The sequence below is a fragment of the Eschrichtius robustus genome, chromosome 16, assembly GCF_028021215.1.
Source record: "Eschrichtius robustus isolate mEscRob2 chromosome 16, mEscRob2.pri, whole genome shotgun sequence".
In the NCBI taxonomy this organism is placed as follows: Eukaryota; Metazoa; Chordata; class Mammalia; order Artiodactyla; family Eschrichtiidae; genus Eschrichtius; species Eschrichtius robustus.
Genome location: NC_090839.1, coordinates 24,016,205 through 24,028,164, shown reverse-complemented (window position 1 = coordinate 24,028,164; position 11,960 = coordinate 24,016,205). Strand labels below are relative to the sequence as shown.

General features: G+C 34.1%; 1 protein-coding gene across 5 annotated transcripts in view; it reads right to left on the bottom strand.

Annotated features, from left to right (window-relative positions):
- Positions 1-741: 741 nt before the first annotated feature.
- Positions 742-11,960, bottom strand: part of RBM39 (RNA binding motif protein 39) — a 29,346-nt gene continuing 18,127 nt past the window's right edge. For 2 of the 5 annotated variants that reach the window (XM_068524548.1, XM_068524549.1), the window contains 8 exons: positions 11,732-11,797; positions 9,536-9,740; positions 8,901-8,978; positions 5,080-5,130; positions 2,920-3,001; positions 2,332-2,437; positions 1,803-1,881; positions 744-1,714 (listed from right to left, as the gene is read on the bottom strand). In XM_068524548.1, coding sequence (XP_068380649.1) covers positions 1,614-1,714; positions 1,803-1,881; positions 2,332-2,437; positions 2,920-3,001; positions 5,080-5,130; positions 8,901-8,978; positions 9,536-9,740; positions 11,732-11,797 — 768 coding nt within the window. In that variant the 3' untranslated portion in view covers positions 744-1,613. Of the gene's footprint in view, positions 1,715-1,802; positions 1,882-2,331; positions 2,438-2,919; positions 3,002-5,079; positions 5,131-8,900; positions 8,979-9,535; positions 9,741-11,731; positions 11,798-11,960 lie in introns of all 5 variants that reach the window. The other 3 variants (XM_068524551.1, XM_068524552.1, XM_068524550.1) reach the window with 3 other exon arrangements.

Below are 11,960 nucleotides of genomic sequence, written 5' to 3'. Positions count from 1 at the left end.
CTCTGCCACCCAGTAACACTGCTGCCTGGTGTTCAAAAATAAAGTTAACTTGAATCTTGAAATTTTTCTTTAGGTTAATAACTGAAGCAAGTAAGGGAATTACAAACATCCCTCAAAAGTGTTGGTAGAAAACTGTGACGCCTCCAAATTCAAACTGAGTTATCCTGATATCTGAATAAACCTGTAACACTTATGATTCAGCCCTAACAAATCAATACAGTAGTAAAAGAAATTCAGGCAGGTGAGGAAATCAGTATTGGAAGGAGCAATTAGGAGCAACATCCCCTACTCAAGATTCAACCTAGACACAAAAACTTGAAGCAGAGTTCAGAGTATAAATCACGAAGGGTTGCTGCCCAAGTAAAGTTAAAGCTCAAAAATGCAGTTAAATCAATTTGGGAAACCAGTTTGAACTTCCACCATTTTCTCCAGTATTTACTTTTAAATAACGAGGCATTTTTCCTCCCCACAAAGATGTCCAGAAAACCTAAGAGAGACTTAAGTATGCCCAGGTTTGAGGCCTGGTCAAATCAGTTTGGTTTTCTTTTTGGTAAATTCCTCAGTTTTGATATAATACCCTAAATAAGTAGTACGGTACTAAGACTGATACAGAGGAATGTAGAGGGACAACTTGAGGGCAACAGTTTAAGAATTTTCCCAAAGAGGCAACTAAAAAGTCAAAGAAACTAATATTCTATTTCCAAGTTTCTGTGACTTTAAAACATTTCAAAAATGAAGATTTCTTGTGGCCTTTTTAAGAGAATTTTATTTGAGTGGTTCTTACAAAGATTGTTGCAATATGAAAGTCATTTGTTTGATAGAAATATCAAGCTGTCTTGTCAAACACACTGAAGTAACCCAAAAATATATTTCAGAGCTCACAGAGCTTAAAAAGAGCAAAGATTATATGCAACCAGACAAAACCTATTTCTGCATTTCCTATTTCTTGCTCAGACTGCTTTGCTTACCAGACTGTCACTAAACATCTTGAGGAAATGCAGGGATCATTTTGTTTGGAATCTTAGACACACCAGAACACATAATATTTACAAAGAAACTTTTACAGATACATTAATTGAAAAGATACCATCCAGAAATGTAATTTTGAAATCTCCTTTTCTTGCCAGTTGATCAGAATGCAAGATGAGATGTTAATCAAACAGCCCTTTTAGCTGTCTTGAATTTCCATAAACTATGTATTCCAGAAACCTCTGCTAAACCATTAACCAAATATCAACATTAGTGAAATGTAACTGCTGTGTAAAAAGTTAGGCTTCTGAAACATTAAAAACATCATTACATCCCTGTCTGCCTTTTTATGTTAAGCACATTTGTTCCCCTAGAGCTATTCCTATAGATCCTTAATGTAATTTTCTACATGTACATTTAAAAGGCAGAACAAGAGAACAGCTTTGTATACAGTGGGATTTGCTAGTTAGGGAGAATGAGCACACTGCATTCCTGTTAACATTTTTATTTTTTCAAGGTAACAGGAACTGTATACAAATGACAGTAGACCCTTGCCTCTTTATTTTTATCTAAATAAAAGATAACTCAAGATGAATTCTCAAGAAAGAAAAAAAAGCTATGTACATAAGGGACTATATTTTCCTTCATCGTCTACTTGGAACCAGTAGTTGTGTTGCTGTCATGGAATCAGGAAAGAGGTTGTGGTAAGTTGGAAGAGGTACATACGCTGCTGTTATCATTTTACCTGTTGAAAGAAACACATATGGTCGTTTAGCTTCTTCACTTAGATTAGACCGTTAAAAACAATCACTCAGAAAAAAAGTCAAACTCACCAGCAAACCACCTGCCGTGCAATGCATTGACAGCAGCAATGGCTGCAGCAATTGATGGGCACTTCACATACACATTGCCCTAAAATACAACAAAAAAGGTTAAAGGTGTGATATACAACATGGATTCCAACAGGTTTATTCAAGTTACCTATAGAAAAACTGCTCTATAACTGCATAATTGTTTCACTAGCTAATATATATAACCTAGAAATTTATTGAAAATAGTTCATCATCCCCAAAACTGGCCTTGTTACTATCTTCCATGATGTGAAAGCTGCCGAAGAATGAAATCAAGGTGCCAGAATTTCATGGCAACCTCTGAACACTAAACAGCAACAATAATGCTACATGATGACCTGAACTATTTTAAAAGTGTCTTTATTTTGTAGGGGGTGTATTTAGTCAGTATGCTAAAGCTTCTCTCAGGAAAAAACAAAAAACCCCAATACGCTCTAAGGAAAACCAGTGATCATAATATGCCCCAAGTATGTATGAAAATTAAGACACAAGAAAGTAACAATCAAAATACCTGAGCTGAATTTTTGTCAACATAAATATGAATAACTCCTCCATGTTTATTACATTCTTCAATCACATCATCTTTAATCTCTGTATCCCATCCAACTTCTTCTTCTCTGTAACAAAGTATTAAATCTATGAGACACTACTCAAACTTATGATAGACACATACTCCAATCTGTATAAAAAATCTTAAGTGTGTTCTTTTATTTTAAAAATCATTTCTGTTTAACATTTAAGTGGTTAATTGACATCTTTCAAAGATACTTATACCAAGTTTATCCCCATTTCATAGGACTAGGAAAAGAGTATACTGGTGATACAAATAAATACTGATACTAACTTCACAGAAAACTACTAGATATAAAGGGAAAACATAAAATCTACAAAGCTTTCAAATGAATTCCAATCTTACAAACACATTCAAGGGAAACCATTCATAATGTGCATAAAAATAATTATACTAAAAGGATCAAAATTGTGGCAGTGTTTGAACTATGAAATATGTTGAAAACATGCTAAATGTTAACTTAGACAAGTTAAACATTAAAGATTTCACAGCATACCCTTTTGAACTTGACCAAAGTATATTACTTACGTTTGAGGGTTAAACATGTTAGAGAGTTGGAAACACTGTGTTGCAAGAGGTTGAACAGAGGCAGCTGCAGCTAATGCTGAAGCTAAAAAAAAAAAAAAAAAAAAAGGGAGAAATCAGTTTCATGGAAAATGCATCAGAATATCCCTATGAATAAAACAAAGCCCAATATAACCACTGGACCCACAGGGTGAAACTAGGGTAAAGTCAGTCACTTCACTAATTCACCATATTCAATAATGCTTTCAAACATCAGTGTATATAACAATACCCCATTTTAGCTGCCGGAAAGCTAAGGCAACTTAGTATGTGAGACAGCTGATCCTAAGGTGGGACTTTTGTTTTTAGAAGGGAAATTAAACCTTAAGTGTAGTGAAAATTCATTCAATTAGACAAATATCAATAATACAAACAAGAAAATAAAAACAAGACTGATTTCGCAGGACTGCTGGAGTTTATACCCTGAGAAGCAGGGGATGATGCAAATACAATCTTAAAATGCCAACTAAATCTATACCATGTTTTATTTCTTATGTTTCTGCCCATGAATATATAGTTACATATTTTCTTTTAAATATATAAACATTATAAAAGGATGAAGTTTTAAAAATAATATACATAAAACCATCCAAGTATTTAAGATTTAACATCTCAGGACTATAAAACCTACTACAACATCAAATTAATATTTTTAAAATGATTAGGTCTGTTCCAGCAGGAGAAACACTAAAAAGAGTAATATGTATCTATAATAGTCATTGTTAAAAATAAAAAACTACTGGACACTAATACTTAGGAGCAAATTTAAACCAATGTTGGTTTTAAGTTTGAAGTGCATTTTCCAAGACAGTTGCTCCACTGCTTTTACGTGACTTAGAAAACATTACCAGTAGCTGTTACAGAACTCACCGTAATCATAATATTTGACCAAATTTCATTCCAAAACATAACAATAATAAACAAAGCTATGGATAAAACAGTGCATTAGAAATTATGGTAATTAAAATGAACAATAACCTGAGGAAGTATAAGAAACATTCCACTGAATAAAAACTAGGGCTGTGCATGAAATACATCATGAAAAAGATAGTTTCTGAGAGAGTAACAAGTGCTTTTTGCTTCTTTATAGTTTACTTCAATAAACAAGTATTTGTCTTTCATAAAACTTTGTATGAAAGTAAAAATGCTAAGATAACTAAAGTCAAATTCTACTGAAGAAAGTTAAAGATGCCAAGTGTGCTTATATTACAATAAGAAAACGAAGCCCACTGTGTACCTTTATCATAAACAAATGGAAGTATGCTTGGAAAAAACACTAGAAGGTCACTGTATGCTATGAATACTGAAAAATATTAGACAGTGTATGATGGAAATATTCCAGCTCAACCTAGATGAATGCAGAACACAATGAATTCAGCATAGAAATATAACTAAGAGGAAAATCCACCAGTTCTACTTTTAAAAATCTGTTAGGAAAAAAAAAAAAGATTGAGTACAATTGTCTCTTTTGCTGAAAAAATTAAGATACACATTTAATTCCTGACTATCAAGGAACAAGGAAAGACCTTTTTCATACAGAATCATTTACCTAAACGACTTTAAGTATATCCTGTAAGATACCAAATTACCGCAACAAAATGCTATATTAAATGGCAGAGATTTACTTGATAATTGAAAACTAAGAAAACAATAGCCTATTTTATAAATTGTTTCACAATCTCTGAAATCTGCATGCAATTTAGTTCTGGATAATCTCATTGCTTGGTACTGCTTACACAAATCACTGGAGTTAGTTTTTCCTACCCTTATATTAAGTTCACAGACTCCATGTTCTGAAAGATTTGTCTACTAAAATGACAAGTTTCATTTTCTGACATCTATATAAAAACGTACAATCAGAACACAAAGATAGGCATACAAAGCTGAAAATAATTCTAAGCTAGCTATAGCAAGAAAAAGCATGGACATTTATCATCTTTATTCATGTAATTGTAATGACTTGGATTAGGCCTTCTGGCTTACTGTTAATGACACTGTATGTCATTCTGACAAAACTGGGCCCAAAATACAAACTACAGTAATAATTATGATATAATATATATACACAACTATGTCCTGCTACATTAACATCCACTTCAAAAACAAATAAAAAACTCAACTCACCTTCAGTCTGTTGGGAAAGTCTTGTTTGCAAATCTATAACAAAAGAGAATTCTACAGCTCAGTGCAGGAACAATGAAGAGCCTCAACTAACAGGGTAAATGTCAGGAAAGCATTAATAAAAGAGGACTATGGTAGCAGGGTTTATCAAAATGAACTTATAGTAAAACCTGGCAGCCAAACCTCCTTCCCCATTCCTCATTGACAAGGCTTTGGGGCCTTTTTCTTTCCTCCTATCCTAGGAAACTTATGCCTCTCTATTCCTATTCCTAGAACTCTTCCACATCTCAAAGGCATTCCACAATACTACTCTTCACATGGGAATAATGGGAAATGGGGAAAGGGAAGCACACCGGTCAGAAAATGCATGAAAACCCTGATCTTGAGAATTCAATTCCAAGTACTTGGGATATCAACTATTTATTTTTCTATCAGTGTCAGTAAGCATTTTAAACTTTAGAAGTTTATGGTGAAAGAGTAAATACTGCAGCAGTACACGTCAAACACTTTTAATAACTAACCGATTAAGTAGTGAGAGACCCCATTCTAACCACATGTATATATTAAGTTCTTTTAAGTTTTAAGTTGTCCTGTCCAGCCCAGAAGGTGGTAGTTTTATTAGGTCTGATTTCCTGGCCTATTCTGGAAATTTAATGAGGCAGGAATGAAATCTAATCAGATTTACTATAATATATGTAGTACAAGAAAAATCTAAACATCTAGTCTGTATTAAAAATAAACAGAATGGTGATTTCTACCAATATATTTTCTCATATAATCATTAAAATTCTACATGAGAAGGCCAATTAAGAGAAAGCTGCCATCAAGTGAAAGCAGCAAGTGCGAAAAGTAAAGAAAATGTCACAGTATCCAAAGGTATCTTGAAGTTTAAAAATTCTAGAAATATACAACATAGAAATTGTTTGAATTCAGTAACCTAATTTTCAGTAACATGTGATGCAACTGCAATATTTTATTATCATTTGGGCTTCTTGTTGAGTATACAAAATGATCATAAAACATGGGCAAAAATGAAAAGGGATCTGCAGCCCAAGTCACATGGGGATGTAAGAATACCTGGGTGCTCAAAATTGGCATCCCAGGGAGTTGAAGAAATGTAACTGGTGTATACTGAAGGAACTTGAAGATATGACCATAGGAACACTGTCACTAAACTTTGAATTATAAAACAATTTGTCTTTTTTTTCCCTAAAATGGGAAAAAATGTTTAGGTATCAGAAATCCATGCTACATTAAGTGTATATAAATCAAAATCTCAAAAATGGTTCTTCAGGTCATTTGTAACAAGTTAGGAAACAAAGCATGGGTTTCATAAAGATAAGAACTAACTTATCTTAGAAAAGACCCATTAAACTTCCAGAATAAAGACACGTGGATATAGTGATAGGCCACTCTTGGTTTCAAAAAACAACTTTTAAGAACTTAGGCAACAAGGGCCTCAAATATTGACATCAACACTCAGCAATTTATCTAATTTTAACAAGGAATGTGTAAGGTTTTAACGACAGGAGAAAAATACCCAGTTATGTAAATATTTACCTTAAAATAGAGTGTTGGTTATTAATCCAGTAGTAATAGCAATTTACCAGAAGTATTAAGAAAACAGAACGAAACTTTAAAATCATCTATCAACACTAAAAAGGGGGAATATAACAAATAGTTAACTAAATGGCTATTTTAAGCAATCCACATGGACATTTAGAATTTTCAGCCTTAATATAAACTACCCAGTAAGTGTGCCCAGGGAAGTATAGTCACATTCTTCATTCATCATAAGAGAAATAATGGCTTAGGGAAATAATAACGTCTAACACTGAAAAACTATAATTAGGCGAAGATATTGTTTATAAACCAAATCAACATATTTGATACAGCAGCCAGGATGTAACAGAAGACTGTTTAGAAATGAATCGTATGTATTTCTATTAAATCCCTAAAGGCACCAGCCTCTAGTGAAATACCTAGAATATGGTAAACACTAGCATTTTTCTAAATTGTTGAAAGAATGACCTGAACAATGGGAATCAATACACAGATACAGTTTTCAGGTAAAATAGTAACTGTCAAACCAGAGGCTAGGATATATTTCTGAAGTGATGGGTTTCCTTTAGTATCTTCAATTACAGTACGTGACATTCTATGACTACGTGTTCACTGCAAAGAAATTAAATGTGTAATACTTGTTTAGAAAGTCAAAACAAACAAAACAATAATTTAGAGAAACCTGGAGTCATTAAATGATTCATAAATACAGAAATGATTAATCGTTATAACTGTTCTTCTCATATGAATATACTAACATGATTGTCAGTAATTTTAAAGAACTACCTATCAGATTTCAAAATCTATCACAGTTTGAAAGGAAGCACAAGACCCTAGAAGTACTCACAAACTTTCGAATATTCACTAAAAAGAGGAAAACACAGAAGCGCCCCCTATAAAGACTAATGCAGATGCAGAAATGATCCTCTCTGTTAATGGCTTTTCAATTGAAAAGGAAATCATCAAGCAACCACACAGAACTTTTTATATATCCAGATGCAGTACCATGATCTTATATTGCCATACTTTCTTGGGTTAGTGTTTCTTGTCATCTAAAGTACAAACTACAAACGGTTCTTCTCAGATATTCTAAAAGCAAGGCTTCAACATCTCAAAATTTAATGCTATCCTAGCTCATAGATTTGGGTTAATTTCAAGTACCTGAGCCACAAAAGAGAAGAAAACAATGTGATTCATAAACTAAACCCACTGTTACATAATTGTAAGAAACTATCAGTTCTCTCCCTCTTTTCCTCACCTCTCCAGGCACTTCATTCTACAACTCTAAATCTCAAAATACAGCTGACCTTTGAATAAGTTGGGGATTAGGTACACCAACCATCTCAGCAGCTGAAAACCCGTATGTAACTTATAGTAGACCCTCCATATCCTTAGTCCTTCCAAATTCATGGATTTAACGAACCATGAATTGTGTGGTATTTACAACTGAAAAAAAAATCCATGTGTTAAGTAAACCCTTGCAGTTCAAACCCATGTTGTTCAAGGATCAACTGCTGTATGTTCTAATTAGGAAAGCAGTTTTCTCTGCACTCTTAATACTGTAATTATTTTAAATAAAGCTTGATTCAAAGGCCTCTGGTAGCTTTCCAAACAAAAACATTACAAAAACCATTTTTCCTTTGAAACAATATAAACTTTTTGGTCTTCAATAAAAGTGACACATTTAAAAAGATTTAACAACTTACAGGAACTTCCCTGGTGGTCCAATGATAAAAGAATCCGCCTTAGAGTGCAGGGGACGCAGGTTCGATTCCCTAGTCAGGGAACTAAGATCCCACATGCCACGTGGCAACTAAGCGCATGCGCCTCAACTACCGAGCTCGCGTGCTGCAACCTACAGAGCCCACACACCCTGACACCTGCGCACCACAACTAGAGAGAAAACCCGCATGCCACAACTAGAGAGGAGCCCGTGCGCTGCAACAAAAGATCCCGTATGTCGCAACTAAGACTTGGATGCAGCCAAAAATAATAAAAAAATAAATCAAAACAAAAACAAAAAACAACAGCAATTTCAACTAAAAATTGGTATGCAGGGTTCAAAAATACCCTGACAGTTTATTATGAGTGGATAATTATGTCCTATATCACCACTTCCTTACATGAACTCTTGAAATTTGTAAGTTAAAAGTACTTGATGAATTGAATTCTCAGTAAGTCCTTTTAAATGCAAAAATTTGGCAAATTTTCGAATTAGGTGAAAAAACAATGATTTCAAATAGAAAAGATTCAATTCCTACCTGCCACAGCACCAAATGCCAGAGAGCCACTCATTTGCAAAGCCTGCTGTGCTGCTGGTGGGATCTGCAAGCCTGTACCTGTAAAAGAATAGGTCTTAACGTCCCTGCTTTGTTAAGAGCGGGAATATCCTCATTTTCTGGTTGCGTAATACCAAAGTCACTTCATTAAAACAAATTACAGTGGTCTTTGGTAGCAGGGCAGGTGAGATTATTTCCAGGATCTCCTTGGATATCAAAATCCACAAATGCTCAAGTCCCTCATATAAAGTGGCGTGATACAGTCTGCCCTCCGTACTCACAGATGTAGAACTCACAGATATGGGAGGCCAACTGTACAGGCAGGAGGACATAGTATTAAGCACTGCAACTAAATTTACTCTGAAGTATGAGGATATAATTATTATAGAAAGCAAAAGAAATCGTATAACATATGCTGTGGTACTCAAAAAGCACCATCATAAAGTAGATTCTATTACAATTAAGGCAATGAATTTCACTTATGAAACCACATGTGCTGCCCAAGGATAACAGTCAACACCAAAGTAAGAAAAAATAATTTTCTGTTTATTTGTCTGCATGGTTACCTTTCTCATTACGGTATCAACACATCATTCACAACACTAGGATAAACTTACCCTCTGCGAGTCTAGCCATTAACTGGAGACGACCAGTTGTTCCCAAGTCAATTCCAGTCCTTTCCAGTTCATCACTGTCCAAAAATGAGCTAGCACTGGAAGCATCAGTACGTTCAGTAACATGACCAACTTTCATTGGCCTTCCTGCTAGCTCAAATCCATTAAGTTGTTCCAAAGCTTTCTTGGCACATTCTGAATCAGAAAACTATACAATTGAGAGGGGGATAAAAAGTCCAGTAATTACTCATATACGCAAGGTAAAGAAACCCTTACTTATTAAAGCTAGTATATTCAATAATTACATATGCAAGGATGATAAAGTAACAAGTTCAAGCTATAAGTAGTATAACCTAAATTATCAGACCACCAAAGTTTACGCATATTAGATTTATTAATGTGGTGGTTTAAATGGCAAGACATTATCAAGTAATGACACCTGTCTTTGGGAATAAAGAATCTCAGTAACAAAATGTGAAAAGTAGTTTTTCAAACATCAAAACCCTTTTTAATATGCTGGAATAAATTAAAATGTTGCATCTTTTCTCTCATAAAAGTACACTATTCAGGAAAATTAAAAGTTCAACTCAGGTTTTTAATACAAAACTTAATTTTTAATACAAAATTCTGGGTCATTGTTTTATTGCCAGTTAACTATTAGTCTTAATTTCAGGATGCAGACATAATAAAACTTTAATTCACACAATCTGGTTTTAATATAATGGAAGAACGGGCTATATTCTAATTCCACAGCTTCATCTTTCATCAGAATGTTGAATTGTTTAAAAATAATTTTTTTCCATTATTGAGATGGGAACAATTACAGATAGTAGTTACAAAATATAAACACATTTACACACACAACAGAACCATGTAGATTTACATAATCTTGCTTTAAAAAAAATATTTATTTATTTGACTACACCAAGCCTTAGTTGTGGTAGGCGGGATCTTCGTTGCCACATGCAGGAGCTTCGTTGTGGTATGCAAACTCTTAGTTGTGGCATGTGGGATCTAGTTCCCTGACCAGGGATCGAACCCCGGGGCCCCTGCATTGGGAGCTCGGAGTCTTAGCCACTGGACCACCAGGAAAGTCCCTACATAATCTAGCTTTGCATACAGATCAGTAAGTCATAGGAAATAGTTCATACTTGATTTATGTTAAAAAATTAAAATGCTTTGCAAAATGTCTTCATTGTTTACATGACGTTTAGTAGTGTTCTAGTGAAAATCTGGCCAGTGAGCAAATATTCAAGCACTAAATCTAGCACATAGAACACTAAATACTTTAAATAATAATAGAATGAAATATTTGTAAGTTGCATGTAAAATCCCTTGAACACCTTTTTTTTTGGGAGGGGGGAGATCATGCTAATGTTACTAGTAACAAAATAGCATGTTGGTGTTTTATAACTTTTTCCTTTTCACCAACACACAATGAGGTAGATAAAATCCCACTGAACAGTGGAACATATTCTCATCACTACAGAATAGGTTTCAATTTTATTTAAATTTGGTTATGACACAATTGTAATTTCTTGATAAAATCTGGGATCTCTGTATTTTAAAAATTTTGTGTGTACAATAGCAGCAGTGGTGACAACTATCTGTATTTTAAACTAAAAATGTGTTTCCAGCACTTTCCAAGGCTAAAAAATAATTTGAAAAACTGTTCTCATGTAACTGGATTGCATCATGAACATTAATACATAAAGAGTTTATTTTTAAAAGGGCACCTCCATTCACAATTATTCCAAGCTGCCACGTCATACCCTATTCAGGCACTGGGCTTCAATGGTCAGCTACAAACACTTTTAATAAGGCAATCCTGGTCATGGTTGTCCGACGTGTCCATATAAAAAGTAAGAGAATTCCAAGAGACCTTTATGCAACTAACATCTTGTGTCACAAAAAGAGTCAGACTGAAGAAATCCTAAAGGAGTGAATGACTTCAATTACATGAAGAGTTGGCTAAGCAAATTGACCATAAACAGAATGATAGCAAACTGCTTTAAGTTTCACATTTGGTGGACACCTTTAGCTACTAAGAATTGGCTACTAACAGCAAAATAAGTTAAACCACTTGAAAATATTAACCTTACCTCCTTCCCCACTATCAATAACCAATAAAGCTTTACACTACGCTACTCAAAATCAAAACCTTTTAAGTCATAATGTTAATCATGGTCAATTGCTTACCGTAATAAATCCGTACCCCTTGGATCGACCTGTTTCACTATCCATCATGAGCTGGATACTTTCAATCTAAAAATGAAAACCACAATTATTATTTATATAAGTGAAAAAGGGAGGGGCAAAAATATTTTACCCCTTGAAACACTATTTTAAAATGGCTCCCCCTAAAACATAGAAAACATATCACAATCCCTCATGCCCAAAAAATCTTCTTTCTAGAGGCCGAGGAACT